The sequence below is a fragment of the Somniosus microcephalus genome, chromosome 11 (assembly GCF_052327205.1).
Source record: "Somniosus microcephalus isolate GS21.2 chromosome 11, FLI_Smic_1.0, whole genome shotgun sequence".
NCBI lineage: Eukaryota > Metazoa > Chordata > Chondrichthyes > Squaliformes > Somniosidae > Somniosus > Somniosus microcephalus.
Genome location: NC_140997.1, coordinates 134,373,693 through 134,398,458, shown reverse-complemented (window position 1 = coordinate 134,398,458; position 24,766 = coordinate 134,373,693). Strand labels below are relative to the sequence as shown.

The 24,766-nt window shown below is 48.1% G+C and overlaps 1 protein-coding gene across 1 annotated transcript in view; it reads right to left on the bottom strand.

The window, feature by feature from the left end:
• Positions 1-24,766, bottom strand: part of dnah1 (dynein, axonemal, heavy chain 1) — a 971,783-nt gene that overhangs the window by 806,944 nt on the left and 140,073 nt on the right. The window contains exons 18-19 of the mRNA XM_085999976.1: positions 22,960-23,115; positions 1,402-1,600 (exon numbers count right to left, since the gene is read on the bottom strand). Of these exons, the coding sequence (XP_085856102.1) occupies positions 1,402-1,600; positions 22,960-23,115 (355 nt within the window). The remainder of the gene's footprint in view (positions 1-1,401; positions 1,601-22,959; positions 23,116-24,766) is intronic.

Sequence of the window (24,766 nt, the reverse complement as noted above, 5' to 3'; positions counted from 1 at the left end):
CTAACCCGCACATCTTTGGACTGTGGGAGGAAACCGGAGCACCCGGAGGAAACCCACGCAAACACGGGGAGAATGTGCAAACTCCACACAGACAGTCACCCGAGGCCGGATTCGAACCCGGGTCCCTGGCGCTGTGAGGCAACAGTGCTAACCACTATGCCACCGTGCTGATTGATAGAGATTGTTGTTAGTTGAGTGATGGGAGTGTGGAGCATTGCGCAGTTGCTGAGGCTAGTGCTGCAATTGGTGGGATATGGCATTTACTGACCTTGACTAATCGTGTGAGGTCGTTGAATTTTTGCGGCACTGCATCCAGATCCTTGGGGCTTGACTCCTGGCATTGACTGCCATGGCTATCTGCTCCCACTGCCTTCTGAGCATTTGTCTGGTGGGGCTCCTGGCCCCCTGTGGTTACAGCACATCTCTCCTCCTTTCCACCTCCTCCACCAAAGCCTCCAGTGCAGTGTTGGAAACCCTTGGAGCCCGCTCTTTCCCATGTTGTGCCGTTATTGAGTGTTTCCCAGGTCAGAATCAGTTGTAGAACGACTTCCACCACCTGCTCCAGCCACAGTGCACCTCTCCCTTGAGAGGTACAGGCTGGCTTTAAGTAGTGCAGGCTAGTTTTAAGTGGTGCTAACCTCTTACGATTTTGGTCCGCCTGCTGATGCATGCAGCCAATGAACAGCACAATTAGTGCTGGCTGCACGCTACAATCATGGAAATGAGCAGGCAGCACGAAGTTGGGGTACTGCCTGCATCACACTGAACGGGCATGGGTTAGTCGCACATCGCGATCCATGCGCCCGTTTTTGGGGGCTATCGAATTTAGCCCTCATAAAGTTTACACATTGAGTTGTTATGGTCTGGAATGCACTGCCTGGAAGACTAGTGGAAGCAGATGCAATAATTATTTTCAAAAGGGAATTGGATAAATATTTGAAGGGGGAAAATTTGCGGGGCTATGGGGAAAGAGCAGGGGAATGGGACGAATTGGATAGCTCTTTCAAAGAGCCGGCACAGGCCTCTTCTGTGTTATATAATTCTATGATGCTATGAAACCGGAGTAATTAAAAAGGCTGCAATCTGACCGAGTGGTTCAGATCACATTCCAAAGCTGTTTGAGCTTCGTCCCTGTGGTTTATGGTGTGATCTCAATCCCGATTAAATAATAAACTTGTAATCACCCTTTGCTATCCATTACAGTCTACTTAACTTAATTCAAATTTGCTTCATTCAAATTATACAATAATTCAATTTTTTAAAGCACTAAATTCCACTTTGATTTCTTATTCACAATGCTTAAAGTAAATGATTGGATGATCAATGTTTTTTCAGTAAAAATGGCTTTGAATTATCAGGAGTAATCTGTACTGTAGAATAGAAATTGAAACAACTATTTACCTGGAATATCCTTAAAGAATTTGGTACACCTATGTAAAGTCTTGTAGGACTCAATTACATTCCTCTCTATTTGTTCTGCGTCAATGGTATTCAATGGATCGTTCATCCAGCTGTCGTGCCAGCGTAACCAGTCTGATGTAGTTGTCCATAGATCCCGATAGGGATGAAATGCCTTGACCATCTTGTAAAGGCTGTCATACTGTTCATAGAAAATGACAAGAGGTCAATATATGGCACTGAGTGGCCAAACTATTGATCTAAGCTATTAATTAGAACACCTCAAGGAAGTTTAATCTCCTTTCGAGAAGGAAGTTTCAAGATACTTATATAGGTAACCCCACTGTGCATAATCTAAATCTTTGGTTACATGGCCTTGAGCTAATGTATCTATATATATAAAAGGATATGTCTCTCTGTCTGTCTCTCTGTCTGTCTCTCTGTCTGTCTCTGTCTGTCTCCCTGTCCGGCTATACAATCAAAAGTTATAGAGATATCAAAAGAAAGCTCATCGTTAGGGGACTCTTGTAGGCATATTTACTTTTTGGTCGGACAAAAATTGTGCCGACGGGATCCAAAAAATGTTCAAAATTCCGCTCATTATCCGCTCATTTGCATCGAGTGGGGGCGGGTTCATTGTGTGCGTGGGCGGGCCATCCTACAGTCGAGTGACAGGACCATTGACCAATCCTACACTTCAGTGACCTGACGGTTGACCAATCGCTGCGTCACGGGGGCGGGTTCATTGCGTGTGCGGGCGGGCCATCCTACAGTCGAGTGACAGGACCATTGACCAATCCTACACTTCAGTGACCTGACGGTTGACCAATCGGTGCGTGTGTGGGCGGGCCTTATCATTCTGAACCGAGGTGAGTGTCAGCCATCTTGATTCCTAACTACTAACTATTGATTTATTTTTCCCACTTTCTGTGTGTGTGGAGGGGATTTTATCCAGCACAAATTTGGTACTTAGGAGCCCAACTAGCTCATTATATAATTTGCGTGGAATAAATGAGTCCAGTATGTGATTTATTTCTCGGGGCCATGTCAGTGCGGGGGCCCGGGGCCTAGGCTTCTCCAACCGCCAGCAGCGCAACTCCAGTCCCAGGCTCCCGGCCTAGACAGGGACCAACACTGGCAGAGGGGGGAGGGTCTGCTGCCTCCGCTCCATTCCCGGGGTCGGTAGGTGGGGAGGCTTCATAAGCAACTGGGGTAGGTCGCAAGCCCCGAATAATTATCTGAAGGTCCCGTGTTTGCAGCTGAGGGGATTTCTTCTGCTGACAGCCCCAGGTTAACGGCAGCCATCTTTGTCAAGGAGGGCAAAAAGTTTCAGTGCGACGCCATTTTGATTCAGTGTGTAACAGAGTGCATGCGCGGCCATCTTAGTACAGGAACATAGAGTGGGTGGGGCTTCAGTGCTCCCAATCGGGTCCTGGAGAGACAATCGAGTGTGTGGGCGGGACCTAATCGTTCCAACTGAACAGCAAGCGGCGGCCATTGTTGTTTCTGATACAACACACTGACAGGTGAGGACCCCCATTTTTAATAAAAAGATTGGTGAGGTTGTAAAGTGTATGTTATAGAAAGATTTACCAAAAATGTTTTATAAGTACTTTACGTTTCATGTTTCAAGGTATTAAAAGGTAGGCTGGGCCATGTCAGTGCAGGGGCCCGAGGCCTAGGCATCTCCAGCGGCCGGCAGCGCAACTCCAGTCCCAGGCATCCGGCCCAGACAGGGACCAACACTGGCACAGGGGAGAGGGTCTGCTGGCTCCCCCTCTCCCTTTCCCCCCCCTTCCCCCCGCCCTCCCACACACCCACTTCCCCCCTCCCACACACCCGCTTCCCCCCTCCCACACACCCCCTTCCCCCCTCCCACACACCCCCTTCACCCCCCCACACACCCCCTTCCCCCCTCCCACACACCCCCTTCCCCCCTCCCACACCACCTTTCCCCCCTCCCACACAACCCCTTCCCCCCCCACACACCCCCTTCCCCCCTTCCCCACCCCACAGCCCCCCTTCCCCGCCCCTCCCACACACCCCCTTCCCCCCCTTCCCACACACCCCCTTCCCCCTCCCACACACCCCTTCCCCACCCTCCCACACCCCCCTTCCCCCCCCACACCCACCCTTCCCCCCCCACACCCCCCCTTCCCCCCCTCTTCCCCCCACCTCCCCTTCCCCCCCTCTTCCCCCCCTTCCCACACCCCCCCTTCCCCCCCTTCCACCCCTTCCCACACCCCCCCTTCCCCCCCACACACACATAAGAACATAAGAAATAGGAGCAGGAGTAGGCCAATCGGCCCCTCGAGCCTGCTCCGCCATTCAATAAGATCATGGCTGATCTGATCCTAACCGCCAATCCACTATCACAGAACCATCTCCTGAATCTAACAGAATTAGACACACGAAATAGGAGCAGGATCAGGCTACACGGCCCCTGGGCCCGCTCCGCTACCCACAGGGCCATGACCGATCCGAACCTAGACTCATGTCCAAATTCCTGCCCGCTCCCCGTAACCCTTAATTCCCTTTACTTCTAGGAAACTGTCTATTTCTGTTTTAAATTTATGTAATGATGTAGCTTCTACAGCTTTTTGGGGCAGCATATTCCATGGACCTACCACCCTCTGAGTGAAGTAGTTCCTCCTCATCTCAGTTTTGAAAGAGCAGCCCCTTATTCTAAGACTATGCCCCCTAGTTCTAGTTTCACCCATCATCGGGAACATCCTCCCCGCATCCACCCGATCCAACCCCTTCACAATCTTATATGTTTCAATAAGATCGCCTCTCATTCTTCTGAACTCCAATGAGTAGAGTCCCAATCTACTCAACCTCTCCTCATATGTCCATCCCCTCATCCCCAGGATTAACCGAGTGAACTTTCTTTGTACTGACTCGAGAGCAAGTATGTCCTTTCTTAAGTATGAACACCAAAACTGTACGCAGTATTCCAGGTGCGGTCCACCAATACCTTGTACAACTGAAGCAATACCTCCCTATTTTTATATTCTATCCCCCTAGCAATGAAAGCCAACATTCCATTGGCCTTCTTAATCACTTGCTGCACCTGCATACTAACCTTTTGAGTTTCGTGCACCAGGACCCCCAGATCCCTTTGTACTTCAGTACTTTCCAGTTTCTTGCCATTAAGATAATAACTTGCTCTACGATTTTTCCTGCCAAAGTGCATAACCTCACACTTTCCAGTATTGTATTCCATCTGCCAAATCTCTGCCCACTTACTTAGCCTGTCTATGTCCCCTTGCAGGTTTTTTATGTCCTCCTCACTCACTACTTTCCCTCCCATCTTAGTATCATCTGCAAACTTTGATATGTTACACTCGGTCCCCTCCTCCAAATCGTTAATATAGATTGTAAAGAGTTGGGGACCCAGCACTGACCCTTGCGGAACACCACTAGTTACTGATTGCCAGTCTGAGAATGAACCATTTATCCCAACTCTCTGCCTTCTATTAGATAGCCAATCCTCTATCCATGCCAGAATATTACCCGCAATCCCGTGATTTTTTATCTTAAACAATAATCTTTTGTGTGGCACCTTGTCAAATGCCTTTTGGAAGTCTAAATACACTACGTCCACTGGTTCCCCTTTATCCACCCTATATGTTACTTCCTCAAAGAACTCCAGCAAATTTGTCAAACATGACTTCCCCTTCATAAAACCATGCTGACTTTGTCCTATTAAATTATGATTATCCAAATGTCCTGTTACTGTCTCCTTAATAATGGACTCCAAAATTTTACCTACCACAGATGTTAGGCTAACCAGTCTATAGTTTCCAGCCTTCTCTCTACTGCCCTTTTTAAATAAGGGTGTTACATTAGCAGTTTTCCAGTCTGCCGGGACCTTTGCTGAGTCCAGGGAGTTTTGGAAAATTATTACCAATGCATCCACAATCCCTACCGCCACTTCCCTCAAGACCCTAGGATGTAAGCCATCAGGTCCAGGTGATTTATCCGCCTTGAGTCCCATTATTTAACCGAGTACCAATTCCTCAGTGATTTTGATCGTGTTTAGCTCCTCCCCCCCTTTAGCCCCCTGTTTGTCCAGTGTTGGGATATTCTTAGTGTCTTCTACTGTAAAGACTGATATAAAATATTCATTCAGTGTTTTTGCCATCTCCATATTTCCCACCATTAATTTCCCGGTCTCATCCTCTAAGGGACCAACATTTACTTTAGCCACCCTTTTTCTTTTTATATAACTATAAAAACTCTTACTATCTGTTTTTATATTTTTTGCTAATTTACTTTCATAATCTATCTTCCCTTTCTTAATCAATCTTTTCGTTATTTTTTGCTGTCTTTTAAAGTTTTCCCAATCCTCTATCCTCCCACTAGATTTGGCTACCTTATATGCCCTTGTTTTTATTCGAATACTATCCTTAATTTCTTTACTTAGCCACGGATGGCTGTCTTTTCTTTTACACCCTTTTCTTCTCAGTGGAATATATATTTTTTGGAAGTTGTAAAATAACTCCTTAAATGTACACCACTGATCATGTATCATCTTACCCTTTAATCTATTTTCCCAATCCACCCTACTCAATTCCGCTCTCATACCTTCATAGTCTCCTTTATTCAAGCTTAGCACGCTTGTTTGAGATCCAACCTTCTCACCCTCTAATTGAATATGGAATTCAACCATGTTATGGTCACTCATTCCAAGGGGATCCTTTACTAGGACATTTTTAATTAATCCTGTCTCGTTACACAGGACCAGATCTAAGGTTGCTTGCCCCCTGGTCGGTTCAGTTACACACTGCTCAAGAAACCCATCCCTAATACACTCAATGAACTCATCCTCAAGGCAGGCTTGCCCAATTTGATTTGTCCAATTAATATGATAGTTAAAATCCCCCATAATTATAAATGTTCCCTTATTACAAGCCTCAACTGTTTCCTGATTGATACTCCGTCCAACAGAGTTGCCACTGTTCGGAGGCCTATAGACTACGCCCACTAGTGTTTCTTTCCCCTTATTATTCCTTACCTCCACCCAAACTGTTTCATTATCCTGATCTTTTGACCCAATATCATTTCTCTGTATTACAGTGATTCCTTCCTTTATTAACATAGCCACCCCACCTCCCCTTCCTTCCTGCCTGTCCTTCCTGATCGTTAAATAACCTGGTATGTTTAATTCCCAGGCATTGTCACCCTGCAGCCATGTTTCTGTAATGGCCACAAGATCATACCCATATGTAGTTATTTGTGCCATTAACTCGTCTATTTTGTTACGAATGCTATGTGCATTCAGATAGAGAACTTTCAAAGATGTTTTGTGACACTTAGTTCCTGCTTTTGCCCTTTTTATTACTTTACCTTTTACTCCATACCTTCTGCCCCTTCCTGACACGCTCTGGTTTTTAATTTCCCCACTGCTACCTAAGTCTATGACCTTCTCTGTTGTCATTTTTATTATTTGCTCTCTAGGAACCTCCCCCCCCACTAGTTAGTTTAAAGCCCTCTCTACAGCCCTAGTTATATGATCCGCCAGGACTCTAGTCCCAGCACTGGCCAAGTGAAGCCCATCCCAACGGAACAGCTCCCTCCTGCCCCAGTACTGGTGCCAGTGTCCCAGGAAGCAAAACCCATTTCTCCCACACCAGTCTTTGAGCCACGCATTTAACTCTCTAATTTTATTTGTCCTAGCCAAATTCGCTCGTGGCTCAGGTAATAATCCAGAGATTATTACCCTTCTGGTTCTGCTTTTTAATTTGGCCCCTAGCTGCTCAAACACCCCCCCTTCCCCCCCCCCACAAACCCCCTTCCCCCCTCCCACACCCCCTCCCCCCCACACCCTCCCCTCCCACACAACCCTTCCCCCCCTCCCACACACCCCCTTTCCCCCCCTTCCCCCTCTTCCCCCCTTCCCACACCCCCCTTCCCTCCCCACACACACCCTTCCCTCCCCACACACCCTCCCTTCCCCACCTCCCTTCCCCCCTCTTCCCCCCACACCCCGCCCACCACACCCCACATCCTCTTCCCCCCATCCCACCCTCTTCACCCCCACACCGCCCCTTCCCCCCACCCCCCCCACACACCCCCTTCCCCCCCACACCCCGCTTCCCCCCCCACCGCCCCCCCAGTCGCTCTCTCTTCCCCCCAGTCGCTCTCTTTCTCTCTTCCAACAACAACATGCCCTCAAAAAACCCTCGGCACCGCCGGGCACTTCAGCTAGTTAGAGTATAAAGGGGCACTGGTGCCACAGTTATAGAGAAATCCATGATGTACTCAACCAACTCTCCAAGCTAAAAGGAGCATCTTGGATTTCCGCTTCTGTGCCCCACAGCTGCAATGCTGTGCCTGTTCATTTTAGGAGGCGGAAATCACAGGCTGAGAACCGCAGAAGTGAAAATTCTCAGCCAAGAACTCATCAAGAGGGCATAACAAGAAGAAGACTGGGGCAAAATATCAAAATTTCAATATAAATGTATAAAAAATAAATTGGGTGCTACATTCAGTTATCACACTGTCCTTTCACCTCTAGAACCTGGGTTAAATTCAGCTCAGACTGATTGAATAAAAGTCCTTGTCCACTGTTGGCTGTAAATATGCTGTAAAATGAGCTTGCGGCATTCTCAACCTATTCTAAGTGGGCAAGAGTCCAGAATACCAAGTTGCACATAATTCAGTAAATAGTGCTTGAACTTCTGTGGCATTGTCAAAAATAAAAATAAAATAACGTCTCTTTTCCTGTAACTGTGTCACTGCTTCTCTCCCATTGTTTAATTTTTCTTTTCCTCTCTTTCTTTCTTTCAATTTTCCCTTTATTTTCTCTCAATGTTGTTTTTGTATCTGTTTGTCTCCAACTCTTTTTTCATTTTTTCTCTCCCTTTTTCCATAAGTTTGTCCTTTTCCTGTTTCCCCCCTTTTCAGTATGTCTCTCACAGACACTGTATGCCACATTCCTTTACTGAATTTATATCTTTTACCGTTTGTTAAGGGCCAGGGCACATGGCAAAGGCCAGAGGTGGGTACTGACTATGGGTGGTGACAGGCCTGGGCCAGGCAGTGAAAGAACAAAAATGGGCGAGAGAGAAGCTAGGGTTTAGGACCTGGACTTGGAGGGAACTGGAGATTGGGGCTGGGGTGTGCATTGGAAGGGGGTGGGGTTCAGGCTCATGGTCTACAGAGCAGTAGTGATACCCACCCTCCTGTATGCTTCAGAGACATGGACCATGTACAGCAGGCACCTCAAAGCACTGGAGAGGTACCACCAACGCTGCCTCCGCAAGATTCTGCAAATCCATTGGCAGGATAGGCGCACCAACGTCAATGTTCCCTCTCAGGCCAACATCCCCAGCATCAAAGCTTTGACCACGCTCGATCAGCTCCGATGGATGGGCCACATCTTCCGCAAGCCCGATACGAGACTCCCTAAACAAGGAGCTCTAACACAGCAAGAGAGCCCCAGGTGGGCAGAGGAAACGCTTCAAGGACACCCTCAAAGCCTCCTTGAAAAAGTGCAACATCCCCACCGACACCTGGGAATCCCTGGCCCAAGACCGCAAAAAGTGGAGGAGAAGCATCCAGGAAGGCACCGAACACCTCGAGTCTCTTCACCGGGAGCAAGCGGAAGCCAATCGCAAGCAGCGGAAGGAGCGCACGTCAACCCAAGCACCCCATCCCCCTGCCCCTTCAACCACCATCTGCCCCACCTGTGACAGAGAGTGTAGGTCCCACATTGGACTCATCAGTCACCTGAGAACTCATTTTTAGTGTTCCGAGGGACTGCCTAAGAAGAAGAAAGAAGTGGGGGTCAGGGCCTGGTCTGGGGTAAACCTGCACCCTGGAATGGATGGCCTTTCTGCTGCTATCATTGGATCTGGAGCCAAGCTCCTGGCCATTATTGGTATGTCTAAGAACTGCTGCAAATTGCACAGGTGTGAGGGAAACTAGGGCATGGAGGGAGCAAGGTGCTGGGGCTTCAAGAGGCTGGGCCAGGGGAGGAAGGAGAGTGGACCCTGATACTAGAAGGGGGTCAGGCCCGAATGATAATAGAGCAAGGAGAAGCACTGTCGGACCATGGATTTGAAACTCGCAGCTGGGGTGGAGAAGAAGCACAGTGTGGTCCAAGGCCTGAAGTTGGAGTAGGAGTAGGACCACAACAGGACACAAGAGCTCAAGCCAGAGCAGAGAGAGAGCTGGGGCATAAAAGGTTGATGCTGCCATTTTAAGTAGATTCACTCAGTATCGGGACCACCAGATTAGCTGATTTCTCGAGGCGTATCCCATCCTTAAAAGTTAAGACAGGGCAGATTCTAAAAGGGAAGTGAACCATGCAACCAGAGATTGTGAAGCTCCTGGAGCTGGAGCCAGTGCCTGTATTGCTAGCTTCATCTGACATTGGCTTCACTTAGTACTGCTTTTCTGTTAGGTAACACTGATTAATCAGCAATGAGGGGGGGGGGCGGTGGAGGGTGTTAAATCCGTGAATCTTTAGGTAGTCGTCCTTCAAATAATCGACAGACTGCAGAGAAACAATCAACAGGTGTTTACTGGGTGAGGGTTGCTCTAAAACTAGTCTTGGCCCGCGATCTAAAACAGATCCCTACTCAGGGTTATATACAGGTGTGGTCACTGCTGGAACTACAGTATACAGGAGCTGTAAAAAGTAGTTCTCCCCTTAAAGGTACATACACTACAATTCCTCCCCTTTTAGGTTAACAGTACCATAACATTCATTTAACAATTAACACCTTTAACATGCAACATTAACTGAAAATAGTCCATTTATAAATTCAGTCTTTGGGGCGGCTTCCTGATCCTTTCTGGATAGCGCCTTTCCTGAGTGTCTTGCTGTTGGTGCGGAGGCGATTCTGGCCACCTGTCATCGGTTGGTTCATCAGCTTCTGATACTACTGTTTCTGAGGTAGTGCTACCTGTATGTCGGGTTCATCACCAGGTACGCGAGACATGGGGTTGACTCGTTCCTGTGACGCTGGGATCTGGTCGACATGGCGTCTCACAATGTTCTCCCCAACATCCACTGTGTACATTAGTGGCCCCTGCCGTGTGCATATCGTTCCTGGTTGCCATTTCTCTGTTCGGTAGTCGCGGGCCAAGACTGGTTGTCCTACATTGAAGCTCCTTGTCGGCTTCTCATTGATGTGCTGGAATTGCTTATTCTCAACATTTCTTCGTACATTTGGTCTGAGCAAATCCAGACGAGATCTCAACCTTCGGTTAAAGAACATCATGGCCGGGGTCTGGTTGGTAACTGCATGTGTCGCATTTCTGTAGGCTAACAGGAAATTGTCCACCTTATGCTGCAGTGGAATGTCGTCATCGCACATGGCCCTTACTGCCTTTTTAAAGGTTTGTACGAACCTCTCAGCCAATCCATTTGTGGCTGGATGATACGGGGCGGATGTGTAATGCCTTACCCATTCCTTCTCATAAATTTCCGAAACTCTTCGGACACAAACTGTGGTCCGTTATCAGAGCAAATCTGCTCTGGCAAGCCGTTCCTGGCAAATATGGTCCGTAGGACTGCAATCGTTTTCTCCGTGGTGGTGGAGGACATTTTGATCACCTCAGGCCATTTCGAGTGCGCATCCACGGCTATTAAGAACATTGAGTCCATGAATGGACCAGCAAAATCAATATGCACCCGTTGCCATGGAGAGGAGGGCCACTCCCATGGGTGTAGAGGGGCATGTGGTGGTGCATTTTGGACCTTCTGGCATCCTGAGCAGTTCTTTGTCAGGTCCTCGATTTGCTGATCGATCCCCGGCCACCACACATAAGCCCTAGCAAGGCTTTTAATTTTCACCCCTCCCAGATGGCCTTCGTGAAGCTCATTGAGCACTCTCTCCCTTAACTTGGGTGGAATTACCACTCGGGATCCACACATCAAGGTCCCCTGGCATACTGACAGCTGTTCTCTTCTGGATGAGAATGCTGGCAACAGTGAGTCGCCATGTGTTGGCCATCCCTTCACCGTCAAATCATATACCCGAGACAGCGTCGGGTCATTTCGGGTCTCCTTCTCTATATCTGCGTTAGTTACTGGCAAGCGTTCAATTATAGTCGAATAAAATATTTCGACAGGGTCCACTGCTGGTGCTTCCTCCGCAGTAGGCAGTGGTAGGCGTGATAGCCCATCAGCGTTTCCATGCTGTTTCGTGCCCTTATACTCTATTTCATAATGGTTCGCCCCTAGAAAAAGGGACCATCTTTGTAGCCGTTGCGCAGTCATCACCGGAACGCCCTTCTTTGGATTAAAGATGGAGACAAGTGGTTGGTGGTCAGTCAGCAAGGTGAACTTCTGCCCGTGCAGATAGTGGTTGAACTTTTTTACTCCCCACACTAGGCTGAGGGCCTCCCTGTCAATCTGGGTGTAGTTACGCTCGGCTGAGGTTAGTGACCGAGACGCAAAGGCTACTGGCCTCTCCAAGCCGTCCGGGAATTTGTGCGACAGCACCGCTCCAATACCATAGGGTGATGCATCACACGCCAACCGAATTGGTAGTGCTGGGTTGAAATGAGCCAACACCTCTTTTGATGTGATCAATTCTTTGCACTTCTGGAAAGCTCGTTTACATTCGTCATTCCACTTCTATGGTACCCCCGTTTGCAGTAGGGTGTTCAGTGGGTGTAGTACTGTAGACAAATTCGACAAGAACTTATGGTAGTAGTTCACCAGCCCGAGGAACGACCTCAGTTGTGACACATTTTCTGGTGCTGGAGCCTTGACTACTGCCTCAATCTTTTCAGGGGACTTATGTAACCCCTCTTCATCAATAACGTGGCCACAATACGAGATCTGCTTCTGGAAAAACTCGCATTTGTGGCGATTAGCTCGGAGCCCATATTCCTTCAATCTATTGAGCACCTGCCCCAGGTTGGCGACGTGATCACTGTCATTTTCGCCCATGACCAGGATGTCGTTCAAATAACACTGGGTCCCTGGAATCCCTTGCAGGACTTGATCCATTGCCCTTTGCCAAATAGCCGGAGCTGATGCTACCACGAACACCAGCCAGTTGTATTGGTAGAGACTTTTATGAGTGTTGATCGTGAGGTACTGTTTCGAGGCTTCTTCTACCTCCATTTGCAGGTACGCCTGGGCCAGATCAATCTTAGTGAAGCATTTTCCTCCAGATAGCGAGGCGAAAATATCTTCAATCCTCGGAAGCGGATATTGTACCGTGTGAAGGACTGGGTTCACTGTCACCTTAAAGTCCCCACAGATGCAAATCTTCTTTGGTTCCCCAGGCGTATTACTCAACGACCTCTTCATTACAGGAACGATGGGTGTAGCCCACTCGCTCCAGTCCACTTTGGACAGTGCTCCAGAATGTTCCAAACCTTCCAGCTCTGCTTCGATGGTTGGGCGGATTGCATAAGGCACTGGTCTGGCCTTAAAAAACTTTGGGCTTGCATTTTCCTCTATTTTGATCGTCGCTGTTATGCCTTTTAGTGTTCCGAGTCCCTCCTGGAACACTTCTTGTGCGTCAGTTAGCATTTTTGACAGTCGTCCAGGTGTGACGTCATCATCCTTTTTGGCATCTACCGTCAGTGCTTGTATGGCATACCAATCTAACTGTATCTTCCGGATCCATTCACGTCCTAGTAGTGGTGGTCCTCCATCTGGCAATACATATAGGTCTATTTTTGGTGTTTCCTTGCCGTTGTATATCACGTTCACCCCTATTTTTCCTTTGGGGTAGACTTTTTGCCCCGTGTACGTCTTCAAGACAACCTCTGTATCTCTCAAGGGTATATGTGAGAATAGCCGCTTGTAGTCCCTTCGGTTTATGGCTGTTAGGGCTGATCCTGTGTCCAATTCCATTTTCACTTGGACTCCGTCTATCTTGAGCGTGACCCAGATAGTTTGGTGATCCTCCATTTTGGTTACATTATGTAGTTTCAGACAACCCAGCTCCTTGCTTCCGGAGTCTGTATCACTTTTCTGTTCGTCTGAACTACTCTCCGTCACCTTATGTACCTTTTTGTACCTCTCCTGTGGAGGTTTCTTGCTGCTGGTTTTCTTTCCCGACCTGCAGACTCTTGTTATGTGTCCTACTTTTCCACACTGTCTGCACACTTGGTCCTTGAACCAACAATCCTTATGGTCGTGTGTTGTTCTGCCACAGCGATAACACTTCACTGCTCCATATGACATTTCATTTGTGCCATATTCTTGCGGTCTCCGTTGTATCTCAGCAGCGCCCCGTGCGGCTGCTTCGCGTGATACTGCCATGTTGAAAGCCTTGTCCAGCGTAAGATCCTTTTCTGATAGAAGCCGTTTCTGAGTTCCTTCACTTTGAAGCCCACACACAAACTTGTCCCTTAAAGTATCTGCTAGTCCCGTTCCAAACTGGCAGTGTTTCGATAGCTTGCACAGTTCCGTTAAATACTCAGCATTACTTTCGTCTTTATGCTGGTTCCTTTTGTGAAGCTTAAATCTTTCTGCTATCAGCAGCGGTGTGGGGTTTAAGTGGTCCTGTAGGATTGCCACTATGCTTTCAAAATCCTTTTCCACTGGCATCTCTGGGGTTACTAGGTTTCGCAGTAAGGCGTACGTTTTTGAACTCATGGAATTCAACAATACCAGTGCTTTCCTGGCATCTGGCACTTCATTCGCCTTGCAGTACACTTCTATGCGTTCTACATGTCGCCCAATCTTCTACTTCATTGTCGAACGCTGTGACCCTGCCACTCTTCTGCATCCCTGGGTGTGGTTAGACTGGCTAAAAATGGCATCTCCCGCGCTCTCCCTTCTTCTCCACTGGCTCAAAATGGCGTCTCCCGCGCTTCCCTTTCTTCTCCGCTGCGGCCCAAATGGCGTCTCCCGCGCTTTCTTTTCTTCCCCCGCGGACGCTGCTCAGCCCTTGAACACCGGCCGCGCTCTGCACGTTTTCCTGCGCGCTTCTCTCGTTGACGCCGTTCGGTCTTCAACCCCGGCTGCGCCCTGTGCGCTTCACCCTCTCTCTTACCCGTCGACGCTGCTCGGCCTTTTTCTGTGCCGTCGGTCAGCTCCCGCCGCCGCTGCCCGGGAAGGGTCTGCGCCGTACCTGCTGCCAGCCCGCTGCGCTGGATTGTCGCGACTGGAGAACCAAGCCCAGCTCTCTACAGCCTCCTCTGCGATGCTCAAGTCCTCCCTGGATGGTCGACGCCCGCACTGGTGGAATTGGCCTTCTTCTTCAGAGTTGCAGGTAGGTTCGAAACGACTCGTCGCCAATGTTAAATCCGTGAATCTTTAGGTAGTGGTCCTTCACATAATCGACAGAGACTGCAGAGAAACAATCAACAGGTGTTTACTGGGTGAGGGTTGCTCTAAAACTAAACAGTACAGATCCCTACTCAGGGTTATATACAGGTGTGGTCACTGCCGGTACTACAGTATACAGGAGCTGTAAAAAGTAGTTCTCCCCTTAAAGGTACATACACTACAGAGGGGGCGGGAACACAGTATTTTTAATAATGTAGTTAGATTGGTGTAAAATTAACAACCACACTCAAAAAGCCGACAAGAACAATTGGTCTGGCGAAGGGAAAAGTTCACAATGGGTTACGGGACATTTCTGAGCAGAATATAGGAGCCTCCACTCTGTGTAAAGCCCATTCTATACCTATAGAAGTGCTTGATTATGATACTGGGTGCCAAAAATGGGAAATTGATCCAAGTATAAAACTTCAACAAAAAGCACAAATTATTTCAAAAAGACTAGCATCAGGAGGTCAAAGATTAAAGCCTCGATTTTAACACCGGGCAGGTGGGTAGTAAAGTGAGTTGTAAACTCAACCACTGCTCCAGAAATTAGGCTTGGGCTATTTTAAACTGCTGGGTCTCATTTAAATTCCGCCGGAAAACTTCCCACCAGGAATGGGCATGAAGCGAGGGTGCATATATAAAGAAGGACCCCGCTTGGCTTTGGTTAAAATTCGGAATGGTGAGATCCCGGAACCTTCCAGTGGGTAAATAACCTGTGCGATTTTAACTACCCACTGGTTGATTTCGAATATCCTCGCCTGGCAGTAACAGCCTCAAAATAGGGTCAGTAGCCTTACCGCCCCGTTAACACCCGCAATGCAGGCGGCTCTATTTTAAAAGGGGCCTATCGCCGGGTGTCCAAAGCACTGGCCTGAATCAGGCGATAGGCCTCTTTTAATATAGAAGTCGGGGTCCTATGAGGTAAATAGTAAATAGGACTGCGATTGCCATTTCAGATAGGAACTGATCGGGGCCTGTGCCGTGCTCACTCCAACTAGTTCTACAGGCGATAGAATTGAAGAGGCCCTCTAAAGGTTAGTGTTGCATTATTTTTTCTCCTGCTCCTCCAGGGCTGACAAAAATAATCTAGGTTGCTGCTGCCCAGGGACCCCACATTCCGCGATAATGACTCTGACCCCGACCTACCTTGCTGGCAGCAGCTACGGCCCGATTTCCAGTTTTCAATATGGCGATCTGCATCGGGACACCTGTTTAGCACCCTGCAGCTTGCCTGACAAATTTAAAGGAGGCCGGATCTTCAAAATGATGGCGTCTCTTTGTCGCCGGAACGGGTGACTGACCAGCGCACTCAGTCGCCCAAAGGTCAAAATCTACCCTGTGATGTTTGAATTGCAATATATCTCAGCTTATTTCTGGCCATGGAAGGTGAGGACAGAAGTGAGCTTGGCTATGATACCCTCCAGGCATGGCCAACGACCCCGCTGGCACTGACTATCCAGGCTTACTCACAAATAATAGTGCTTGAGTGAGGGCTGCAAGCACATGTAAAATTGTATCCCTGTGCAAGTCACTCCATTGTGCAGAGATGAGGAGGATGGCTCTAAGGAGATCTGGATCAGTTGCAGTGTGTGTGGAGGTGGGTAGCATTCAGCCCCTCAAGCCTGTTCTGCCATTCAACAAAATCATGGCTGATGTGAATCCTAACTCCATTTACCCGCCTTGGCTCCATATCCCTTAATAACTTTGACTAGCGAAGATTCACCAGGCTGATAACTGGGATGGCAGGAATGACGTATGAGGAGAGATTGTGTCGATTGGGCTTATACTCACTGGAGTTTAGAAGATTGAGAGGGGATCTCATCGAAACCTATAAAATTCTGTCAGGCCTGGACAGACTAGATGCAGGAAGGATGTTTCCGATGGCTGGGGAGTCCAGAACCAGGGGTCATAGTCTAAGGATAAGGGGTAAGCCATTTAGGACTGAAATGAGGAGGAATTTCTTCACCCAGAGAGTGGTGAACCTGTGGAATTCTCTGCCACAGAGGGCGGTGGAGGCCAGTTCATTAAATATATTCAAGAAGGAGTTGGATATATTTCTTAAGGCTAAAGGGATCAAGGGATATGGGGAGAAGGCAGGGACAGGGTACTGAATTTGGATGATCAGCCATGACCTCATTGAATGGCGGAGCAGGCTCGAAGGGCCGAATGGCCTACTCCTGCTCCTATCTTCTATATTTCTATGTTATGTTTCTATCTATTGATCTCAGATTTAAAATTATTAATTGAGCTAACATTTACTGTTTTTTGTGGGAGAGAGTCATAACTTCTCTCCTGAATGGCCTGGCTCTGATTTTAAGGTACTAGGCTCCTTGTACTAGACTCCCTCACCAGCAGAAAACAATTCTCTCTATCTACCCTATCAATTCCTTTCAAAATTCTAAAAACCTCAATTAAATCACCCCTTAACCTTCTATATTCCAGGGAATACAAGCCCAGTGTATGCAATCTCTCCTCATAATTTAACCTTTGGAGCCCTGGTAATATTCTGGTGAATCTGTGCTGCACTCTTTCCAAGGCCAATACATCCTACTAGGGTGTGGTGGCCAGAATTGTATTCAGTACTCCAGATGTGGTCTAACCAGGGTTTTGTATAGCTGTAGCAAAACTTTCATCCCTTTATATTCTAGACTTCTAGATATAAAGGCCTACATTCCGTTAATCTTTTTGATTATTTTTTGTACCTGACCACTACATTTTAGTGATCTGTGTACATGGACCCCTAAATCTTTTTGGGGAAAAAATTGGGTTGCATTGTGTCTCCCGTTAGTTCCCCAAGGGGGTGCTAACGATGGGTGTAAAGCACCTAGCAGCCGGGTGTGCTGCCGCTAACCTCCCACTGAATTTCACAGTAGCCGGTAGCGCCCCGCGGCACTGCACCTCCAGCGATGACATCATCACCGTGCGCAGCGCCCCGCTCACATCTCAGCCGCTAACTTCGCTCATGCCCCCTGACCTACCGCCGGACACTATGTCCGACAGGGTCAGGGTACCGTGTTTGCGGCTGTGGTGGCGCAAATTAAAGGGCAGGTGCCAGGCGGCCATAATTTTTTGGGGCCGCATGCCAGCACCTGCCCCCTCTCGCCTCCTCCTGCGGGGAGCCGGCCGCGATTGAGTGCCGGGCTCTTTTGCCGGCACCTCGCTCTCCGGTGTTCCAGGGGAGGGAGGCCTGCAATACCGCGGCGCTATGTGCCGACATGCGTGGTGCTGTTGCACGTAGTGCCACAATATTGAATGGGAACGCCCCAAGAGGGAGGGGGAGTGCTTCTAGTAGCGCCCCGCCTCGTGCTTGGGGTGCTACCATTCAATTTCCAGCGCGAGGGCGCTAACTTTTCCGTTGTGTTAATTGGCAACCCAATTTTTCCCCCTTTGGACCTCCTCTGTTTCTAGCATTTCACCTTTAAAAAAAAAAACTGGGATCTATCCTTTTTTTGGTCCAAATGGCTGACCTCACACTTACCTATGTTGAAATTCAGCTGTCACAGGATTGCCCACTCGTTTAATCTATCAATGTTTCTTTGTAATTTTATGCTCTCGTCAACACTACTCACGATGCCACCAACCTTTGCGTCATCGGCAAACTTGGATATATGGCTCACTATTGTGCTATCTAAATCATTAATAAATATAGTGAATAATTGAGGCCCCAGCACAGATCCTAGCGGGACGCCACTAGTCACTTCCCTCCAATTTGAGTTCATACCCATTGTCGTAAATCTCATCATCAAGAAAATACCTATGAAATAACACTGGACAGCCAGCTGGTGGCGCCGTCCAAGGAGTATAAATACTCGGGCGTTGGCCCCAGCTTGCCAGGGACATTTTGTAAAGACAAGGGAGCTAGTGGATACAACTAGACTTCCATGTTCTAAAATAAGTTGATTAAAGCCTTGCTTTATGCTCAAACCAAGTGTATAGTGAGTTTTATTACGTCAATTTAATCAACTTAATATCGACTCCACGCTTTGGGTGATTTCAGGAACAGCCAGCTATGACTCGAAACGTAGAAGGGAACTCAGACAAGTCATCGATCCATCATGGAGAAACTACTCAGCCCCGCCCGTCTTGACCTGGACCCGAATTCACTTATAGCTGCTAAAGTATGGAAACACTGGTATCGTACTTTTAGCAACTTCCTCAGGGTGTGTGGTGAAAATGTTCCTGATAAATTAGAAATACTTGCTAATTACATATCCCCTCATGTGTTTGATTATATCGAAGACTGTGTAGACTATGACGCCGCTATCCAAATACTACAGCAGCTATATGTCAAGTCCCCAAATGAAATTTTTCCTCGGCATCTACTGGCCCCAACTCGACAACAACCCAGGGAATCACTTGATGAATTCCTTCAGAAACTTCGCAGGCTCAGCAAGGATTGTAATCTTAAAGCTGTTACAGCTGAGCAGTACCAGGAGGAGTTAATTTGTGATTCCTTTATTAATGGGATTGCGTCTCCCTTCATGCGTCAGCGTCTGTTGGAGAATAAAACCCTCCAGTTACAGGCTGCCTATGACCAGGCATGTTCTCTGGACTTAGTAAAGAGGAATGCAGACACATATCTTTCACCACGTGCACGGGCTGCTGCTATCTCTTTTAGTGACTCTTTCAATAGGCCTCGGGTGGAAGCCCTCACGGATGACGACTCCAACCCGGCTGATGACAACCCTACCCTAGAAATCTACACTGATGACGACCCCGCCCTAGCGGCATCTTGGCAATCTGGAAGGAAGTGTTTCTTCTGTGGAAGAGCGTTCCATTATAGGAAATTTTGTCCTGCTCGTAACGCGACCTGCAATCATTGCAGCAAGAAAGATCACTTTTCTAAGGTATGCCAGTCAAGAGCCGCTGTTAGTAAGAAAGGCCACTTTTCTAACGTATACCGGTCGAGAGCTCCTGTTAGTTTTGCAGCTACTATCTATAAAACTGCTCCTCCCCCAAGAACCACTACTAAGATTACAGCTGTCAAGGGTAAAACTGCCCCTCCTCTCATCACAGCTGTTTTTCCCCAAAGTTTGTCCCATGCAGCCACGATGGTTTCGATAAATGGACACATTTTGAGTGCACTAATCGACTCATGCAGCTCTGACAGCTTCATTAGTGAGCGGGCTGTCAGTAAGTTAAAACTGCATATTTACCCCTCGGACAGGGAAATTGCAATGGCTCTGATGACACTGACCACCAATTCTTCCGGCTTTTGTCTTGTCGACCTTATTCTCAATGGCCGCACTTATTTCTCCACCCGGCTCGGGGTGCTCAAGAACCTATGCAGTGATGTGCTCCTGGGACGGGATTTCCAGAAACAACACAAAAGACTCACTTTTGAGTTTGGAGGGTCAAAGCCAGAGCTTACTATTTCAAAAGTACCGTTTTGTGCGCTTTCGGCGGCTTCGCTCGACGAGCCCTCCTTGTTTGCCAATCCTTCCCCACTATGTAAGCCCATAGTCACTAAATCACGACGTTTCAGCCGAGATGATCGAGCCTTTATCGAGGCAGAAATCTCTCACCTTCTAGCTGACGGTATCATTGAGCCATGTTCATCTTCCTGGCGGGCTCAAGTCGTCATTGTTAAAAATCCTCTGAAGCAACACAAGAAATGTCTTTGCATCGATTACTCGCAAACTATTAACCAGTATAATGACCTGGATGCCTACCCACTACCACGCATCGATGACATGGTCAATAACCTTGCCAACTACAAGGTATTTTCAACTTTTGATTTAAAGAGCGCAAATCATCAAGTACCGTTAAAGGACACTGACAAAAAGTATACGGCCTTTGAGGCCAATGGTCGGCTTTACCAGTTTTGTCGCCTTCCATTTGGGGTCACCAATGGGGTGGCCATCTTTCAACGGACAATGGATAGCCTAGTCAAACAGGAGAACTTGACGGACACTTTTCCATATCTAGATAATATCACCATTGCTGGTCATAACCAGAAGGAGCATGATGCCAATCTCCAGAAATTTTTTGACGTTTTCCGTCGTCGCAACTTAACCTTAAATGAGTCCAAATCTGTGAAATCAGTACCATCAGTCAATATCCTTGGCTACTGGGTAGGCAACAGTGTCATCAAACCGGATCCGGAGCGACTTCGTCCGCTTCAGGAGCTCCCTCCCCCTATGAATCTCAGCTCTCTTTGTCGGGCACTCGGCATGTTCGCCTATTATGCGAAATGGATACCCCACTTCTCCGACAAAATCCAGCCCCTGCTTCACGCAGTCATTTCCATTGGAGGCAACGGCTATTTCAGCTTTCAACCTCCTCAAGCGACAACTGGAAAAAGCCACGCTTCGTTCCATTGATGAAAATCTTCCTTTCATGGTCAAGTGCGATGCATCGGATGTGCCGATCTCTGCTACCTTCAATCAAGGTGGTCGACCCGTTGCATTTCTGTCCAGAACTTTGCAGGGTAGCGAGCTCCATTATCCTCCTGTCGAGAAGGAGGCTACGACCAACATCAAAGCGGTACATAAATGGAGTAATTTTCTCTCTCGTCGCCATTTCACACTTATAACCGATCAGCGCTCCGTGGCCTTTATGCTGGATAACCGGAAACGCACTAAGATCAAGAACAACAAAATACAACTCTGGAGGATGGAATTGGCTGCCTTTGGATACACCATACATTATCGACCCGGCAAAGAGAATGTGGCCCCGGATACCCTCACACAGGCATTCTGCTCTTCTATGTCAACTTCGACTCTGGTGGATCTTCATACTGACTTATGCCATCCTGGCGTTACCCGTATGTTGCACTTTGTGCGATCTAAAAATCTCCCATTTTCTACGGAAGATGTGAAAAGAAAGTGCTCCTCCTGTAAAATTTGTGCGGAGTTAAAACCACATTCTTCCGTCCATCGGATGGCTCGCTCATACACGCTATGCAGCCTATGCAGCGACTCAGCATTGACTTTAAAGGGCCATTGCCTTCCTCAATGCGGAACACCTACTTACTGACAATGGTGGACGAATATTCACGCTTTCCCTTTGCTTTCCCCTGTCCCAATATGCTTACTTCCACAGTGATCAAATGCCTTGATCAAGTCTTTTACTTTGTGGTACGGCCAATTTCATCCACTCTGATCAGGGTCCCTCCTTCATGTCAAGCAAACTCAAAAGTTATCTCTCCCAATGGGGAATCGCCACAAGTAAAACGACACCGTACCATCCCATCGGTAACAGACAGGTTGAGGGATACAGCGCTATCATTTGGAACGCTGTTCGTCTTGCGCTGAGGTCATGCAATCTACCAGACCAGCAGTGGGAAACTATGCTCCCTGACGCGTTGCATTCCATCAGGTCTCTCCTTTCTACTTCTACCAATGTCACACCTCATGAGCGATTCTTCAGCTTCCAGCGTCGCTCCACCCATGGGACGTCTCTACCGTCATGGTTGGCAGCTCCTGGCCCCGTGCTGCTCCGAAGATTCATCTGATCGTCAAAAAACAATCCTCTAGTCGACGAGGTAGAACTTACAGACATCAACCCCACGTATGCCCACGTGCGGTACCCAGATGGCTGGGAGTCCACCGTCTCGCTCCGGGACCTGGCTCCCTGTCCAGCTGGTTCCACAGACCCGACTGATGGAGGGACCCGCGGGGATGAGGCCGACTCTCTGCGCCCCCCCGAGGATGACGCCCTACCTGGGACATCGAGGGATCTGCCGGCTGCCCCGCCGGATCAGCTCAGGGAGCCGAGCGCTCCCCGTGGGATGGCCACTCCGGGCCAGGACGCCGGTCAATCTCCGGCTAACCAATGGGACGAAGCCAGTTCTGCGCCTGTGGGGACCCGCACCCGGAGTCATGGTCTCCCCAGCCTCCCTCGGGTCGATCAGAGCAACACGGGCCCTGTCGATCCACCAGCACGTATCAAGTGGCCCAGGGACCAAGACACGGTCTGGGGAGACGTGCCTTCAGGCCATAAACAAAAATCTAAAAGACTGCGGCTATTCGTGGTCCGCCTAATCCGTTAAGAGGAAGTCGTCGGATTTCCAAATCTTTTAGGCAGGAAGAATGTCATAAATCTCATCATCGAGAAACTACCTATGAAATAACACTGGACAGCCAGCTGGTGGCGCCATCCAAGGAGTATAAATACTCGGGTGTTGGCCCCAGCTTGCCAGGGACATTTTGTAAAGACAAGGGAGCTAGTGGATACAACTAGACTTCCATGTTCTGAAATAAGTTGATTAAAGCCTTGCTTTATGCTCAAACCAAGTGCGTAGTGAGTTTTATTATGTCACCCATTATCCCTACTCCAGTGTTTAGTTGGACTATACTCACATTAGTGATTGGCAATTCGAAGAGCCGTTCTCTGCTGTTATAGAGCTGTGCTAGATACTGTGACTCCACCAACTGTTTATGGATTCGTCTCACCTCATTGGCGACTTCATGCGTACGATTCATGTCAGTATAAGCAGAAAATCCAGCTACCACCATCTAGAATAAAAAAGTTGTGATGTAAGAAAAAGGAGACTTACCATCAAGTAACTTTAAAGTAAGCTTTAAGTAACTTATAAACACACTATATACAAGAGAGGTCTTTACCATGCCTCTGGTAGAAGCCTCTTACAATACTGAACAGACCAGTATTTATACCAGTCCAACAGGAAGTGACATATGACAGGAAGTGAGGTATGTACACAGTTCATAGTTCACAGTTCATAGTTCACAGGAAGTGATGACATAACTTCCCGGAAGTTAGCATTTTTATCACAAGTTGCATGCAGCCATTAGCTACCTAATAAGATCAGTCACTGGGGTGGTACAGTGGCACTAAGCATTAGTGCTCATGGGTGGGAATAATTGCAGGTTTGTGCCCTATACTGCTCAGATCCTGGTCCAAACGACATCAACAACAACTTGCATTTATATAGCACGTTTAGCATAGGAAAACATCCCAAAGCACTTCAAGGAGTGTAATCGAACAAAAATTGATGGGTGATTAAAAGCTTGATCAAAGAGGTAGGTTTTAAGGAGAGAGCTGGAGAAGTTTAGGCAGGGAATTCCAGAGGGCCTAGACGCCTGAAGCCATGACCGCCAATGGTAGGGTAAACATAGAAACATAGAAGATAGGAGCAGGCGTAGACCATTCGGCCCTTCGAGCCTGCTCCGCCATTCAATGCGATCATGGCTGATCATCCAATTTCAGTACCCAGTCACTGCTTTCTCCCCATACCCCTGGATCCCTTTAGCCTTAAGAAATATATCCAACTCCTTCTTCAATATATTAACTGAATTGGCTTCTACTCCCTTCTGTGGTAGAGAATTCCACAGGTTCACCACTCTCTGGGTGAAGAAATTCCTCCTCATTTCTGTCCTAAACGGCCTACCCCTTATCCTTAGACTGTGACCCCTGGTTCTGGACTCCCCGACCATCGGGAACACCATTCCTGCATCTAGTCTGTCCAGTCCTGTCAGAATTTATAAGTTTCAATGAGATCCCCTCTCATTCTTCTAAACTCCAGCGAGTACGAGCCCAATCGACCCAATCTCTCCTCATACGTCATTCCTGCCATCCCAGGTATCAGCCTGGTGAATCTTCGCTGAACTCCTTCCATGGCAAGAACATCCTTCCTTAGATAAGGTGACCAAAACTGCACACAATACTCAAGATGTGGTCTCACCAAGGCCCTGTACAACTGCAGCAAGACATCCTTGTTCCTGTACTCAAACCCTCTCGCTACGAAGGCCAACATACCATTTGCCTTCTTAACCGCCTGCTGCACCTGCATGCTTACCTTCAGCGACTGGTGCACAAGGACACCCAGGTCTCGTTGCACTTCTCCTTCTCCCAATCTATTGCCATTCAGATAATAATCTGCCTTCCTGTTTTTGCCACCAAAATGGATAACCTCGCATTTATCCACGTTATATTGCATCTGCCATGCTTTTGCCCAATCACCCAACCTGTCCAAATCATCCTGGAGTTTCTCGGCGCCCCCCTCACAGCACACACGCCCACTCAGCTTTGTGTCATCTGCAAATTTGGAGATATTACATCTAGTTCACTTGTCTAGATCATTAATATATATTGTGAATAGCTGGGGTCCAAGGACTGATCCCTGCGGTACCCCACTAGTCACTGCCT